Source organism: Schistocerca americana, chromosome X, assembly GCF_021461395.2.
Source record: "Schistocerca americana isolate TAMUIC-IGC-003095 chromosome X, iqSchAmer2.1, whole genome shotgun sequence".
Lineage (NCBI taxonomy): Eukaryota > Metazoa > Arthropoda > Insecta > Orthoptera > Acrididae > Schistocerca > Schistocerca americana.
In genome coordinates, this window is record NC_060130.1 from 851,415,009 (window position 1) to 851,433,464 (window position 18,456).

At 43.3% G+C, this 18,456-nt stretch overlaps 1 protein-coding gene across 1 annotated transcript in view; it reads right to left on the minus strand.

Annotated features, from left to right (window-relative positions):
* Window positions 1-2,852: 2,852 nt before the first annotated feature.
* Window positions 2,853-18,456, minus strand: part of LOC124556566 — a 259,489-nt gene continuing 243,885 nt past the window's right edge. Inside the window, exon 15 of the mRNA XM_047130521.1 lies at window positions 2,853-3,561. Within this exon, the coding sequence (XP_046986477.1) occupies window positions 3,056-3,561 (506 nt within the window). The 3' untranslated portion in view covers window positions 2,853-3,055. The remainder of the gene's footprint in view (window positions 3,562-18,456) is intronic.

Sequence of the window (18,456 nt, forward strand, 5' to 3'; positions counted from 1 at the left end):
AAGGGGTACACAATGCTGCCACCAAAATTTTGGATTACTTACCCAATGATATATCTCTAGCAGACAGAAAAGTTACATTTGAAAACAAATTGAAGAAGTTTCTCCTTGACAACTCTTTTTCTATAGAAGAATTTCTATTTCTGAAATGTGGTTGGTATGTAATTGCTAATTCACAAATGTATTTTAAAAAGTTGTAAAAGTTCAGCATATAGCAATATTTACATATGAATGTGTAATGCCAATGTGAAAACGACTGTTTTGACACCATTACATGTACTCATACAAATGATTCATTGAACATGTAACTAACTTATACTCTCAGGTATTATGGAAATGCTCTGTGAACTCAAATCTGACACTGTGGAGGGAAGATTTTTTTCACAAAACACTATTGACAAAGTTTAGAGAACCAGCATTTTGCATGCGCAAGCGAGAGAGAGAGAGAGAGAGAGAGAGAGAGAGAGAGAGAGAGAGAGAGAGAGAGAGAGAGAGAGAGAGATATATATAAATCAGTCCTAAACTTACACAGTAGTTTTAGTGAAACCATTTTATGAACAGCAGCAACCTACAGTGTTGTCAATTTGTGCAGATCGCCAGACCTACAAATATAAGTGGTACCAAGTTTGTCTTTATTTTAACAAATTACTCCTCAGTAAGTAATGTACCTGCTTAGCAGACAGGGTATTTAAAAAAAAAAATCAAAGTCATTACATATAAAAACTTTTACTCATTCTGCACACTCTACTAAGGAAGACAGAAATTAGTCTGATGTGAGAAATGTACAAATATTCACAAACAACTTTATTAATTTAATTTTATCCAGAATTCACCCTTTGCGGAAGTGTGTGTACTGAATACGCAGGATGTAAAACAAACAACAACTTGTGTTGATATGCTACTGTGAAACATAGTTCTGCACATTGAACACCAATGTAATGTCACGGAGTGCTGCATAGTCTCTAGAATGCACTTCCCCATGACAACTTCCCACTCTACAATGGAACTGGTGTAAGAGTCAAATTACACTTATTGATTAACCCACAGGAACGAAAATGCATTGTGTAACATAGCAACACATGAATATTTTGAACTTAAGGTGTTGGTGACTGTACCTACTGAGTGTTAACCCTTTGACTGCTTTGACTGCTTCAGGTGTGCTCTCTGCATTCCGTCCTGAGGTGACCTTTGTTATGCCAGTACTGCTCACCAAATGGTGGTGCCTATACCAAGAGATGGTGCACCAACTGATGTAAATACTGATCTTATATTTTGAAAAGTATTAGGTGAAAAAATATGATTTTTGCACATCTTACAATCCAGTATCTTTGCTCAGTAAAAGACTGAATTTCTTTTCATTATGTGCCACAGTTACCACACTGCATAAAATTAAGAAAAATATTGTGCAAAATTTTAAAGATTTGGCAGAGGTAAAAAACACACTGTATTAACTTTGTGTATGGTTGATTTTAGCTAATATACTATGGTGAATGAAATGTAGGCAAGATAAAGAAATTTTATTTAAAACTGAGAGCAGAATGAGGTATCATTTCGTTCTCAAGTTATTGGGTCTTATATCCGGAGGACAACTGCACGAAATGTGCCCATAATAATTCAAGATACCGAAATGCATAAATTTTTTTTTTTTTTTTTTTTTTTGTGCAAATGATAGTATGCAATGAGGCATGTATGTTGTATGATAAACACTTGAAACTTTGTTATTCACAGAGAGATGAAAGTAACTTGGCCACAGCAATGAGAGGTCAGTAGCTCAGGATGCAGACAGACATTCATAGCACTGTAGCAAAACCAAAGTGATGTGCTTATACGTGTCCACATGGAAATTGTGTAACAGTATGCATACAGATGCCCACAGCAGTAAAAGGATTAATTAACATGTCAAATGCTATTCAGGGTTTTGTCCCTGATTACCATTTTTTTCCCTTCCTTGTCTACAACATATGGTTGGCATCATATGGGTATGCTATGGTGTAGTTATGGCAGGGAAAAAGCTACAGAATGTAGATGTAAAATATCATGATGAATAAACTAAAATAAAAAATTAACACAAATACTCTGTTTCTCTTTTTAGCTACAAGACGGCTTGTGTGCGAGTGTTATCTAGCAACAAAAAGATAGTTAGAAAGCAATAATGAACCTGAGTTTCCTGAAAACCTGTAACAAAACCTGCAAACCCAGTCCATTATCCGACAAATGATTGTTGAATCTTTCATTAACTGCATTATTAACAATTTTCAGGCAAGCATAGTGCATGATCGTTAATTATATGGTTTCCTGTAATGATACAAATTGTGAACATTTTCACTTTTCTGCATTATTTGCTTTCATCTTGTGTCTGTAGCATTGTGGAAAATAAACTTGCATATTTTCTGCAAGCATGAAATGATTTGACTTTACTCTCAATACATTGGGGAGTTCATTTGACATCTACTAAATTAAGAACTGACAATATGCAATGTCAAAGAAATTTATTAATGAAATCAAAACAGAATAAATATTTAGATGTATATAACTGAAAAATTCTGTTTGAAACATATGAAACATTAATAATTAACAAGTGTTGTAATTTTTATTGTGCTTTTAACATTCTGTATCATGTAACAATAAAGCATGATTTTTTTAAATTGTGTTTAGATTTATGACAATGTTTTTATAATAATGGGCTGTTACTTGAAACTTTCAGAGATTTGATCTCCAAATTTTACTAGCATAGATACAATTTCATTCTTGATTCATAAATATGCAGTATCATATACAAAAATTCTATCGATGTTACTACATCTTGTCTATGAAAGAACAGTTTAAGTTATACTGTGAAGGAGATGTATGTACATGGCACTTAATTTTATAAATCTTATTTTGTGCATAATGATCAAAGTGACATTGATCTGATAACTTGAACAGAACAATTTAAATCTGTTAGTTTACATAATTTTTCACCATTACATATTCATTGTCATCACAGCTATCAACCATCACAGACATACAGGAAATCTTCAATACACTTTACAGACATAACAGAATTTGGAATCTCACATTATGAATATTGTGCACACTGATGAAATGAAACTGGCATATTCCATTTAGGAGAAGCACTTTGAGGTACAATTCCAGGAGATTGACACAGTGTTCCTGGCTGGAGAATATATGGGCCTGTTGCAATATTGTAATATGCATATCCAGGATAGAAGCTACTTTCAGCAGGAACTGGCTGTGTCAAATTGCTGGTCTGAGCTAGTGATGAGGTGTCATTTTTTGAATCAGTTTCCTGAGTAATAGCTAATGGTATATTAGTAGCTACTGGATAATGAAAGTAAGGCACTGATATAGGAACAACTTGTGTCTCTCCATCAACTGGGTACACTGGCATGTACTGTGTATTATACATTGTCAGACATGGCTGGTTCATACCAGTTCCTACTGTGTGAGCAGGAGATCCCATGTTGCTACTAAAATTGGAGTTTTCACACCCATGGTCCATTATAATAGCAGATCCTTGTGGATCATCTGTGAATTTCTGTTGTCCTGTTTGCTGTAAATGACCTGAAAAAGAATTTCACCATTTAATACAAGAAAATCCTATTCAGAAAATTGTTAAATCAGTATGACAGATGGAGTGCCTTCAGGAAGTGCAGCTATCATTAGACCAATAAAAATTCATTCAAATAAATTAGTACTTCCAGGTTGCAGCACAACATGTGAATTCTTCAGCAGAGAGGAAAAAGGAGGGGTGGGGTGGGGGTGGGGGGTGGAGGTTGTCACATACAGTAAAGTTGAAAAGGGGGCCCCCCATGAGTCATGATGTAGAGGGAGAGGGTCATCAATTGCAAGATGGCGCAGCTATTCTTGAATATTACCACCATGCTCAACAAAGGGTTTTTATGCTCACGCAGCTGCTGCTTCAGCCACCACCACCACCACCACCACCACCACCACCACCACCACCACGGCTACAATGAAGTAGTCTGCTTTCAGGTCATGGGTGGGATTCAAAATGAGAAGCATTTGAGATCTGAAAAGGTTTTTATGGAAAAACTGGCATGTAATACAGCACGTGAAGAATTCTTGGAACAAGTGGAAAGGGTAAAGTTCTTTCTTCAGCCAAGAACAGCAGAAGAATTAAGAGTGTTTCTTGGCTTGATCAGGTAATACCGGATATTTATTGCTAAATTTAGCAAAATTGCGAAGCCATCCCATGAGCTATTAAAGGAAAGAATAACATATGAATGAGGTGAAGGACAAAACACACTGTTTGATGAACTGAAGAAATTTGTTAACCCACCATTGCTTCAGTATCCAGACTTTGTGAAGCCATCCACAGTGATGACTGATGCATGCAATGCAACTCTGGGGGCTGTTTTGTCACAAGGCAAGAAAATTGGTGAAGACTTGGCCATTACATACACATCCAGGTCACCGAATAAGGTGGAACTGAACAATAGTACCACAGAGGAAGAATTGTTGGCTCTATTATATGTAGTGAAACAGTTCTGGTCATACATATACGGATGAAGGTTTACAGTGCTAACAGACCATAAACTGTTAATACGTACCTTTAGTGTTAAGAATCCAAGTCCGAGACTCCTGAAGTCTAGACTTGAAGACTATGATTTCGAGGCTATGTACAAACTAGGCAGGTTGAACAGTAATGCAGATGCTCTGGGCAATAAGGCCTGGAGAACAGGAACAAAGAGACAAGAAACAAGTAGTTCATAAAAATACTAATGTAGGGACAGAGCAACTAGCAACTGAGGAAGATAACCTCAAGAGTTTGCAACAAGCACAAATAGCCCCAGAGGAAGAGAAATAGAAAATGAAGAGGAAATAGTCCAGAAGAGAAGCAGACTATATTAAGAGAGATGCATGATAACCCATTTCGAGGTCACCGAGATATGTGTAGAACTTTTGAGAGAATAAAGTCTCATAAGCAGTGCCATGGAATAAAGCTTGATATTTATGACTATATACAGGAGTTTCCATCGTGTTAGAGACATAAGTATACACAAGCAAAAACAAGAACACACTCAGAGATCACAGACACAGCTGATACAGTGGGTTATAACATCAAGTACAGGTAAGAGATACGTTAACTTGTCAGGATGATATAAGTAAATTTATTTTAGCAGTTCTGATTAGAAAGGCAAGATACAGTAGCTGAAGTGCTTGTGGAACAGATAACACTAAGGTATGGAATTCCACTAGTCCTGGTAATGAACCAAGGTTTGAATTTCTTGAGTGATGTTTTCAGAAGAGAGAGTAGAGTGTTACAGTTTAAGCAGATAAAGACTACAGATTATCACCTAGAAGCCAACGGTGCACTAGAACGTTATCATCATAACCTGTCAAATATCTAAGTCATTTTGAACAGCGGATCAAACTTAGTGGGACAAGTGGGTGCAATATACAATTTGTGTGTTTAATACCACACCACATAATAGCAGAGGATCCACACCGTTCGAACTATTGTATGGAACAAAAAGAAATGTACCAGGAATACTGCAGCAGGAATCAATGCATGCAAGTTACAATTATCAATCATATGTGAATACACTGAGGGCAAGAATGCAGGAAGCACACAAAACATTGAGAGAATTGACAGTAAAGAGTAAGAGAACAAGTAATGAATAATAGAATGAAAAACAGAACCTGAAAGAATTTAAGATCAGTGAAAAAGTATTGCTCTTCAATTAATTGGTAAGACAAGACAGATCTAGAAAGCTAAATTCACAGTGGTGGAGGGCCACATGAAGTAGTAAGGGTTAATACTCCAAATGTAATAATAAAGGTTAAAAGGAAGGTACATGCAAACAGATTGAAACAATACTTTTAGTTTCAGGCATAGCACATGCAGGAGGAATGTTACTTCTACTACTGCAGCTACCACCACCACCACCACCACCACCACCACTGGTAGTAATTGCCTGAAGTTCCAACTAAGAGCAAATGACCATGGGTTTTGAAATAACTAACACAGGTAAGTCTTCAGGACTGTATTACATAATTTAGGGGAAGCCGAAATGTACAGTACTACTTGAAGAATTGTAACATGTGTAAATTCAATACCATAACAGATCAATTTCAGATGACTGAAAGGTGTGGAAAATTGGCAATGCAGAGATGTAGTGACACAATTACCGTATTTACTCGAATCTAAGCCACACTTTTTTCCGGTTTTTGTAATCCAAAAAAACCACGTGCGGCTTAGAATCGAGCGCAAAGTAAGCGGAAGTTCTGAAAAATGTTGGTAGGTGCCGCCACAACTAGCTTCTGCCGTCTAATATATGTAGCACTACACAGGTGTGCTTTGCACGCACAAAGATAAATACTGGTGCCAAAACCTATGCGTCAGCAAATAAATTAAAAGAATAGGTAGAAGACTGTAAACATTATGCCGTGTATTCTTTCGTGTTTGCTGCTATCATTTAAATCCTGTCTGCCTAATAAACTACGAAACTAGAGTGAGACAACACCAAACGCGGAAGAATATACATATAAGTCATGTTTATATTTGTATTATTCTTATGCTGAATAGTGATACAGTCAGAAATGAAGCATGAATCCATGACTACTCTAATTTCTGTGCAGAATGTAATGTACTAAAGAGGTGTCTGCACAGATTTTCAAACGGAGAAAATTTTTCGCTAAACTCCCGTTTGGAATAAATTCTATCGTACGCAGTCTATTATTTGGTTCTTGTTGATCATTATCAAAGCAGTGTAAGTAACAACAAATAGCAGTCTCTTGCCGTTGTTTCGGTTATGAGACAATTCCTCTTTTTTTTTTTCTTTTATTGTAAGCCGCAGTAGCACGCACAAAAGCAAGCCATGCCACGAGCGGCAACACTCACTATCAGAATGCGACAAACAATGCATGCCACAGTACAATAATGCATTTTCAGCTCAGAGTGGAGTAAACACCTATAACAAAGAGAATGGCACTTATCAGATCAAAGCAAAATAAGCAATTGATTCAAACCAAACAAAGCACTTGAAAAAGGAAGGGTACCCATATAAATACGGACGGAGCACCTGACACATAGCAATGGCTACTTGGCAAAGCTTAACTGTTAAGCTTACGACTCGAACCACACTACTGTAGCTGTATCTTCATCCATTGTGTCTCATGTTACCATGGACCAACTTTGTTTCTATTTGGAGGGGTGGTCTAAAACTTTTCTCTCCTCTTGAATTTCGAGTCTCAAATTTCAGGTGCGGCTTAGATTCGGGAAAAAAATTTTTCCTTGATTTCGAGTCTCATTTTTCAGGTGCGGCTTAGATTCGAGTGCGGCTTAGATTCGAGTAAATACGGTAATGAACTGAATGTGGGATTAACTGAGTGTCACCTGTTAGATGAACAACTAACAGAACAGAGGCAGAAAGTCACAGGGCAACAGAAATCAGTCCAGCAATTAACAAGGCACAAGAGCAGAAGAAAGAGAGGTCTCTCTAACTTTGTTAGACAGGTAAGTAAAATAATAGTTTGAACATTAGATGAAGCTTATGGTATGTATTATAAATAACACATATAGGCCGTGGGAAGGAACTCTTAAGCACTCCAAAGTTGACTAAAGAATAAGTGGCAGTAGTAAGAGCAACACTGCCTGGAGTCAATAGAATAGTAAATGCAATAAAGGAAAATGAACACACCTTAAAATCAAGTCTGAAAAGACCTGAAATATCCACTAAGTCATATGTTAAGGAAGCAGACATTAAATTTAACAGGGTAACAACATTTGTAACAATATGTTAACAGGTGTTGCAACTGCCAGATGAATTTGGGACAAAGGAAGCAAAATATGAACAAATAAATGCAATTGTCAATGCACAGGAGAGCATATTGCAGCCACACAAGTCCAATTCAGATTGTAAAATTTCTCAGTTTAATAAGAGAAGAGTAAAAAGACAAAGTTTTATGCTCCTCTAGCTGGATCATCAGAATACCTCTTATCAAAGTTAATTGATGTAGGTGTACTCACAGCTGGACATACATCAGATTATGTAGTAATTGTTCTTTTAGTTGATAATGATATGTTTAATTTGCATAAAATGTTTCCTTCTTCAATCAAGAGGAAAGTACAAATTTATCCAGCCTGAAGCAGATTGGTTGGTTTTGGGGAAGGAGACCAGACAGCGTGGTCATCGGTCTCATCGGATTAGGGAAGGATTGGGAAGGAAGTCGGCCGTGCCCTTTCAGAGGAACCATCCCGGCATTTGCCTGGAGTGATTTAAGGAAATCACGGAAAACCTAAATCAGGATGGCCGGATGCGGGATTGAACCGTCGTCCTCCCGAATGCGAGTCCAGTGTCTAACCACAGCCTGAAGCAGAGTTTTTGTTAACTGACAAAGCAACAAGACAGTACACAAGTCTGTCGCCTGAACAACTAAATTGTTTTGAATTAAGTAAGAACAAGCAACTGTACAGAAATACGTTTGCACTACAATAAACATTTTTACAGTAAATGCAAAGCGTATAGTACAGGGATGTTCATACAGGTAGACCAAATTTATGCATAAATACTACTAATAATGCTCTTGTCAGCCTATATCAAGCAACAAAATCCTGACAATAGCATATTTTAATTGGAATGTGTACAGTTTGCAACATAGCACAGACACGACTTTCAACGTTTGGCGGTGGGTTACCATCATTTGGCGGTGGGTTACCATCATTTGGCAGTGGGTTACCATCATTTGGCGGTGGGTTACCATCATTTGGCGGTGGTTTATCAATTGAGTGGTGCTGAAATCTTTACCTAGCCTTGCCAATCATTACACTGCGGCATTCTGCAACCTGTGACATAGCATTTACTATGCATCAGAAGATGCAACTCAATATTTGCGAAACCGGTTGGGGTGGTTTATAAGTGACCTAAACAAATACAGCCACAGCAGACCATTGGCCATTTCATTCAGTTTCATTTTAATAGTTTTAACATCAGTATTTAAAAAAAACTGCCCACTGTAGGAAGTGTCAAGCAATCGTGGTTAACTACTTTAGCCATGTTTGCCCCAATTTTCAAATTATCTGTTGTGTGACAAATAATAAAAAGACAAACATTTCCTTGTTAAATTTATAATTATCTTTAGATCATGTTGTCGCACAGCTTGATGATTGCGAGTGGCAGGGAAAAGGTTCGATGACCTGGAAATAATGGACAATGAACAGCAAGAGGAGATGAAACATTTCAGACATTTCTATCATTACTTACATAACATAATACTTATTATATTGGTTATAGTAACATGCTGCAGACAATGTACACTGATCAGCCAGAATATTATGACCACCTATCTAATAGCCAGTATGTTCACCTTCGGCATGGATAACAGCGATATGGAAGCACTGAGGCCTCGGTAGGTTGTCACCACATCTGCAAGCACAAGTCACCTAATTCCTGTAAATTCCAGGGAGGGGGGAGGGCGGTGTGATGAGCTCTGATGCCATATTAAGTCACATCCCAAATGTGTTCAATCAGGCTCAGATCTGGTGAGTTGGGGGAGGGGTAAGGGTGTGGGCAGCACATCAATTGGAACTCCCTACCATGTTCCTCGAACCACTCCATCACACTCTCAGCCTTATGACATGGCACACTATCTTCCTGAAAATGCCACTGCCATCGGGAAACATGATCTTTGTAAAGAGGTGGATGTTGTCTGCAAGCAGTGTATGATACTCCTTAGCCATCATGGTGTCTTGCATGAGCTCCACTGGACTCATGGATGCCCAATGTCAGTGTTTCCCTGGGCATAATGGAGGCACCACAAGCTTGCCTCTGTCCTGCAGTACAGGTGTCAAGAAGCTGTTCCATTGGAAGACTACAGATTCGTGCCCTCCCATCAGCATGATGAACAAGGTATTGGGATCCATTAGACCAGGCTGTTCCAGCTCGTGGGCTCCGCTGTGAGCCGCGGAGCGCTCCCTGCTCCAGGGAGCCGCGTCGCTCGCTGTGACCAGTCAAGTGGGCCGGCACGTGGCACGGCTGGCTGAGGCAGGCGGCAAGGCAAGGGTTTTGATGTGCCAGCTGCGTCTTACAAGATCGAAAACCTCACACTCTTAGCTGCTAAGACGTGGTGACGTGCTACACCAGGAAATACGATCTTCAGGAAATAAATAAGAAACAAATGTTTTACAAGAAATTGCATACTAAATTTATAGGGCCTCTGTAGTTTGAAATTTTCTTTTCATTGCAAGATCGGAAATATCAGGCGTCAAAGTGTTCGCAGCATTAATGCGGAGGATGGCCTTCATTGTTGCATCCTGAAGAAGCGATCGTTCCTTACTTTATAACTGTTTTCATTGCTCAGAAAAGCTGCTCACATCAAAACGTAAATCCAAACATGCACATGATCTGAGCGGCATTGTTGTGAAGTTTGGGAAATGTTTTTTCTGTAATGAACAGTACCATCGTGGCAAATACAACGAGATGTGGTACCTCTCTTTCAACAAAGTTGAATTTTGCAAATCAATAATCTCCAATTGAAGCGACGATGACAAGTCATCGGTGGAAACTGAAAAAGGAGTGCTGAATACCTTAAGTTCCATTTCCAAACTAGTGAGGTCTCGGAATCGTGTTTCAAACGACGTGATGAGCTGCTCTAACTTTGCTTGGTAATCGCCAAAAGTAGTACCGTCAGGTAGTTTTAAAGAAGCAAGATGATTGAAGAACGTTAGATGTCCATTACTCATCTGTCTCTCAAATAAATGTAACTTTTCCATGAACACTTTGATCTGGTCGTGCATGTCAACGATTAGCTGCCCTTTGCCCTGCAATGACAGATTTAAATTATTCAGATGCATAGTTATGTCAGCTAGGAACGCCAGGTCTGATATCCATTTTATATCTTTCAGACGACGCATTTCTTCCCCTTTCATTTCGAGAAAATGGGTATTTCCTCACTAATGGCAAAGAAAACATCAAGAACTTTTCCCCGACTCAGCCAACGAACTGTACTGTGGTAAGATATATCCCCATACTCCGCTTCCACATCTTTCAGGAATCCTTTGACGACGCTCAAAATTCACACAGTTCACGACATCTTTCATTACGCCACCTAGCTCTACTGTTTCAGCACACAGTGCCTCTTGGTGCATTACAGAACACGAACTATGTTGCATGTTTTGATACCCTCCGTATTACGAATCAGTTTTTAAACATACATCTACTGGTATGTCGTTCTTAAGCCTGGCTACCAGTTCTCTGCATGCAACGCCTTCTACCTGACTGTATTTAATTCTGTATATTGTACCTCTTCGCAGAATTAAATACTTTATGACATACAAAACACTGCGGTCGACCATCCCTCTCAATGAATAAAAGGTATCCTCCAATAGAGGTACAGAGCTCCCGCGGCTAGTCATAGCTGGCATTGAGCATGGATTATTACGGCTGCATGCGGCCAGGGGGCAGTGAGTTCGCTTTCCCCCTCCACGCGGGCTCCGAGCTGCCGCAGTGAGCGCTCCGGCTCCCTGGAGCTCGGTTGGAACAGCCCGCATTAGACCATGCAACACACTGCCACCTCACCAACGTCCAGTGCCAATGGTCATATGCCCATTTCAGTCGTAGTTGCCAATGTCGTGGTGTTAACACTGGCACATGCATGGGTCACCAGATGCAGAGGACCATTGTCAGCAGTGTTCAGTCACACTTGTACTCTGCCCAGCATTAAAGTCTGATGTTAGCTCTTCCGCAGTTTGCCACCTGTCCTGTTTTACCAGTCTGCCCAGCCTATGACATATGGCATCTGTAAAGAGGTGTGGCTGCCCAACCCCATGATATCATGTGGTTTCCCTTTGGTTTCGCACATGTTGAAGACACTAACCACCGCATTCATCAAACATCCAACAAGTCATACAGTTTCCGAAATGCTTGTGCCAAGCCTCCAGGTCATCACAGTCTGCTCTTGGTCAAACTCTGATCGATTGCATGTGTCCCCATTCTACACACAGACAGCACAATTGATTGATTGAGGAGGAGGGGAGGGGGGGTGTCATCAATCGTGTGATTCAAAAGCTACTTGCATAAGATAGAGGGTCCATTAAAAGGGGGCAGATCCCATCAAAGGGGTTGAACTATAAAGCAAGGAAATTAAATCACACACAGTAGAAGGCATAGAAGAATAGGTCAAATCTAAAAAATTGGAAAAACAGAGGGTTGAAAGAGTGGTATTTGCACGGGGGAGGGGTCGTGGCTCCCAGACCTAGACCTAGACAACAAGAAGAGAGCCCCTATCACCCTGCCTCTGCTCCAGGAGCAAAGCAAAACCTTATTACTGAAAATAAAAACCACTTTCACATAGGAAACTAAGGATCAGTTCAACCATCCCTGAATCGTCTGCTAACATTAAAGTCAAGGAATCTGGAAGGCTATACTTAGTATCAATGGCCAAAAGAGGGTGACATTCCACCAATATGTGGGATACCATCAGTCTGGCTGCACAAGCACATTATGGTGATGGCTCATGACACAAGAGAAAATAATAGGTGACCCTAGTATGATTGATGCGTAGACGGCATAAGACAATGGACTACTACTGACAGGAGTGGAAGGAATACCTCCAAACTGCAATAGTCTCCTTGATTGTGCAGAGTTTGTTACTGAGAGTAGTAGTGCACTAAATGTAAATCAACTTTTGGGCAAAGAGAGATTTCATGTAGATCCACATATCTACACCTAGAATCATGAAAGGAAATTGGTGGGGGTGGGAGAGGGGGTGGTAAGTATCTGCTCCTCTAGCCAAATGGTCAGCCAGTTCATTCCCTGGGATGCCCACATCATAGGACTCAGAGGAAGGCAACAGAGCAGGTGACATGCCCAAGGGCAGACATAAGATCTTGGATAGTAGAGACCAAAGGGTGACGAGAGTAGCATTGGTCTAAAGATACAAACCGAGTTTGTACATACTAAAACACTGTGGAGGGAGGCATGAAAAACCAAATGGAGGGCCCTGTTAAAGGCTAGAAGTTCTGCTGTGTAAACTCTACACGATCCCAACAGTAACTGTTGTTTAATGCCAGTAGATCCCACCTTATCAAACATTTTAAAACCATCAGTGTAGAAGACGATAGCACCATGGAACTCCTCTAGGACTGAATGTAAAAGACACCGGAACATCACAGGGGCGACAGAGACCTTAGGATTCTGAAATAGGTTGGTCCTAATCAGTAGTAAAGGCACCATCCAAGGCAGGGTGTGGGAGGAAATAAATGGAGAACTTACCAGTAAGTCAAGATGGAGATCCTGACAGAGGTAAGTGAATCATATTTTAAGCAGCAATCCCACCTGAGGGTGGATATCAGGTGGGAGACGCCCCTCATTTACAAAGATGACAAGATAAATGGGACGGTCAGAGAATCGTCGAATGGCAATTGCATAAAAAACCAGGTGTTGGCTCCATAGTATTTATAGAGGGGGAATCCCCACTTCTGTGGGGAGACTGTCAACAGGACTAGTGCTAAAGGCACCCATAGCCAGACACACCCCATAACGATGAACAGCGTTAGGTACTTTCAGAGTAAAAGAAGTCACCGAGCCATAAACCTGACAACCACAGTCTAGTCTGGACAAAACCAGAGTGTGGTAAAGATGGAGAAGAGTAACACAGTCTGCTTTCTGGCCCATACATCTTGGGGTGCAGAGAGCATTAAGCTTCCACATGTATGTGGTCTTCAGGTGGAGAATATGGGGCAGCCACGTCACCTTATTATCAAAAATAATGCCCAAAAAACAGGATTGTGCTCAAACATCTAGGTGCTGGTTGCTTAAATAAAGTTCTGAATCGGGCTGTACTGTGGGTTGACAGCAAAAATGCATAACCTGAATTTTGAAGGGAGAAAACTGGAGACCACAGGAGAGGGTCCATGCAGAGGCCCATCAGATGGTGCCTTCGAGCTGGTGTTCAGAAGATGCTACCAAGAGGGAGCTGCACAAGATGCAACAACCGTTTACATACAACGCCTGAGTAACCAAATGACCAACAGAAGGTACAAGCCCATTGATGGTAATAAAGAAGAGTGTGACACTTAACACAGGACCTTGTGGGATACTGTTTCTCCTGGATCTGAGAGGTTCTGAGTGAAGTACCAACTCGAATCTGAGGAGCCAAGGGGATAAAAACTAGCAGATAAAAATTGGGAGGGGGCTGTGAAAGCCCCAGTCATGGATGGTAAATAAAATGTGATGGCATCAAGCTGTGTTGTATACCTTATGTCGGTTTGAGAAGACTGCGACAAGGTGCTGATAGTTAGTAAAAGCCTGTTGGACTGCTGTATCCAATCTCAGTAAACAATCAGTTCGAGATCGTCCTCTTTGGAAATCACACTGATATGGGGACAAAAGGCCCCATGATTCGAGTACTCAACATAGTCTGAAGCTACTCATTCTCTCGAGCAGTTTAGAAAGTATGTTGGTCAGGCTAATCTGGCAGTAGCTGTTGAGAGACCTTAGGTTCTTCCCAGGCTTAATGATGAAGATAACTATGCAGTCTCGTCATTGTGAGGGGGAGGCACCCACGAGCCAAATGCAGTTGAAGACCCTGAGTAGATGTTGCCTCTGGGCTGGGTAATGTCCAAGTGTTGGATGATGTGGTTGTGTATGGAATCCACATCTGGGGCCGTGTCATGTGATGAGATAAGAGCCTGCAAGATTTCCCATTCAGTGAAGAGTTCATTATAGGATTCAGCTTGTTGGGGGTGGGTGTGTGGGTTGGTTTGGGGGTAAACGTATGGCTGGGTGGGTGGGGGGAACCATGGGGGTATGAGGGGGGGGGGGGACCGTGGGGGTATGTGGGGGGGTGGGTGGGGGGAACCATGGGGGTATGAGGGGGGGGGGACCGTGGGGGTATGTGGGGGGGTGGGTGGGGGAAAACCTTTGGGTGGGTGGGGGAAAACGTTTGGGTGGGTGGGTGTTTGGGGGAAGGGAAACGTTTGGGTGGGTGGGTGGGTGGGTGGGTGGGTGGAAACATTTGGGGGGGATACGTCCATTTGACAATGGCCAGCTTTTTGGAGCGTTATACACTTCATGCATCAAGCATCCGCCCTGATACCACCCACTCCAATCAGGGGCTCTCCCTATGGGCACCACTGAGCCACAGCAGCGGCCGTCTGGCACAGCAGCCATTGTCGGGAGGTCCGATGCTCAAGGATGACAAGGAATTACCCTTTGGCATACATGCGGAGAGAACAGCTCAGGTATCTGTAGTGTGATCCCTGTGTTGGCAAGAGGTTCAGCGAGATGGGGGCATAGCAGTGCCACCACATGGACTGCTGCATGTTTTGGTCACCGAGTGGGCCGAGGGAGGAAGGGGGCTACCACAGGAAAGTAATAGGGGTAGGAAGGGGGATGGGGGGAAGAGGAATCTACATCATAGGCACTAGGGAGGGAGTTATTCACCAAATAGCTCACACTAAGGACAGAAAATTTAGAAGTGGTTGTCAAACCTGAACAGGGGACCAAAAATGCTAAAAGTACAAAAGAACAGGCAACAAGAACAAAACTGCAACGAAAACAGGGAGCATGGTGGATAGTCAGGTCAACATAAATAAAAAAACCCCAAGAGAGGGGAAGGAGGAGTCAGTGAGGAAGGAGTCAGGATGGGGGAGGGAGCGGTACGGTGAAGGAAATGCAGCCCGCAATGGAACAATGGGCTACAATAACTTGGGGCCCCTCGTGTGCCACACACAAACTCGTAAAAGAATCACAAGCCCCCTGGGGGGACAGACAGCACGCTTACTGATACTATACACAATGTGCGTGTGACCAGCAGTCATTCCTCACCAGATAATACAGCTATCATTTGGTAGGGTTTATATCTATAGGAGGTTGGTAGCCATAATGTTCTGGTTGGTTAGTTGGTTGAGGGATGAAAGGGACCAAACTGCAGAGGTCATCGGTCCCTTTTTCCAAAATACTAAAAAGACCCACAGAGAATAAAATATGTCCAACAGAATAGGAGACAGACGACACAGAACAAAAGAAACGTAGACAAGGACCAGACAAAACAAAATAAAACCACATGGAGTGCGACAGTGGTTGGCCGACCATAGGAACAAAAAAAGGAAGAGCCAACCACCGAAAACACATTAAAAACTGAGTTTAAAACCAGAGGCCAAAGGCCTGAAGCAACACAAAACAATCAAATAAAACAGAAACACTCAGATTAAATGATAAAAACCCCCTGCCCGAATAAAACGTAAAACGAAGTCAGCCATAGCAGAGTCATCTGTTAAAAGGGCAGGGAGCGAGTCAGGCAGTGGAAACGACTGCCTGAGCACAACTAAAAGTGGACAGTCTAATAAAATGTGGACCACTGTCAAAATGGAGCCGCAGCGACATAAAGGTGGGCCCTCACGTCGCAATAGGTGGCCGTGCGTCATCCATGTGTGCCCAATGCGCAGCCGGCACAGGACAACAGACTCCTTACGAGAAATCCGCAAGGAGGACCGCCACACATCGGTCGTCTCCTTAACAGCCCGCAGCTTATTCGGGGATGTCAGGCCACGCCACTCATCAGCCCACACCCCAAGCACCTTACGGCGCAACACCAGCTGCAGGTCGCGAGCTGTGAGGCCGATCTCCAAAGCCGGGGCGTCGAGCGCCCCTTTGGCCAGCCTGTCAACACGTTCGTTCCCCGGGATGCCAACATGACCTGGCGTCCAAACCAAGACCACCGAACGACCAGAACGGGCAATGGCGGAAACAGACGCCTGAATAGAGGACACCAGAGGAGAAGAGGGATAGCAGCGGTCGATGGCCTGAAGGCTGCTCAGGGAGTCACTGCAGATGACGATGGACCTACCTGAGCAGAAACGCATATGCTCAAGAGCGCGCAAGATGGCCACCAGCTCTGCAGTAAAAATACTGCAGCCAGCCGGCAAGGAGCGTTGCTCAACATGGGCAGAGTGAGCAAAGGCGTAGGCAGTGCGACCATCAACCAGGGAACCATCAGTGTAGACAGGCTCACAGCCCGGAAATGATTCGAGGAGCGCAAGAAAACGGCGACGGAGGGCCACAGGCGGAACCGATTCCTTGGGTCCCTGTGCCAAGTCCAGACGGACGGACGGCCAGGACAAACACCAGGGAGGCGTAGGTGCACGGACCCGGAAGGGAGGCGGAAGAGGGAATGAACCCAATTCCGACAGCAGGGACTGAACGCGGACAGCGACGGAAAGCCCAGACCTAGGTCGCCGTTCGGGCAGATGGAGGACCATGGCAGGGAAAAGCAGGCGACAATTGGGATGGCCTGGCGAGCAATGCACATGGACAGCATAGTCGGCGAGCAGTCGATGGCGGCGAATCCGCAGCGGGGGAACCCCGGCCTCCACCAGTAGACTATCCACGGGGCTCGTACGAAAAGTGCCAGTTGCAAGCCGGACCCCACAGTGGTGTATGGGGTCTAACAACTTCAACACTGAGGGTGATGCAGACCCATAGGCCAGGCTCCCATAATCAAGCTGAGACTGCACAAGGGCTCTGTACAATCGCAGCAGCGTGCAGCGATCCGCACCCCAAGACGTGAGGCTAAGGCAGCGGAGGGCGTTGAGGTGCCGCCAGCATTTTTGCTTCAGCTGAGTAATATGAGGAACCCATGTGAGCCGGGCATCAAACACGAGTTCCCAAGAAGCGGCAAGTGTCCACCACTTCAAGCAGGTGGCCGTCGAGGTAAAGTTCAGGATGAGGGTGGACCGTCCGAAGCCTGCAGAAGTGCATAACTCGAGTCTTGGCTGCAGAGAACTCAAAACCGTGAGTCAGAGTCCATGATGCTGCCTTCCGAACGGCTACCTGCAGCCTGCGTTCGGCGACTCCCGTAGTCGTGGAGCTAAATGAGAGGCAGAAGTCGTCGGCATACAAAGAAGGAGACACCGACGACCCCACGGCTGCAGCCAGACCATTAATGGCCACTAGAAATAAGGACACACTCATCACCGAGCCCTGCGGGACCCCATTTTCCTGTGTATAAGAAGAACTAGAGGCGGCACCGACTTGCACCCGGAAAGAGCGGTGCAATAGAAAGGTTTGAAGAAAAGCCGGGAGCCGACCACGAAGACTCCACTCATACAACGTGGCGAGGATGTGATGCCTCCATGTGGTGTCATACGCCTTCCGCAGATCGAAAAATACAGCAACGAGATGCTGACGGCGGGCAAAGGCCGTACGAATAGCAGATTCCAGCCGCACCAAATTGTCCGTGGCAGACCGGCTCCGACGGAAGCCACCCTGGGATGGAGCGAGGAGACCGCGCGACTCAAGGACCCAACACAAACGCCGCCCCACCATACGTTCGAGCAATTTGCACAAAACGTTGGTGAGGGTAATGGGACGATGGCTGTCCACCGCCAGTGGGTCCGCACCGGGCTTCAAGATGGGGACAATAACACCCTCTCGCCATTGCGACGGGAACACGCCTTCGCTCCAAATGCGGTTAAATACCGCGAGAATGTGA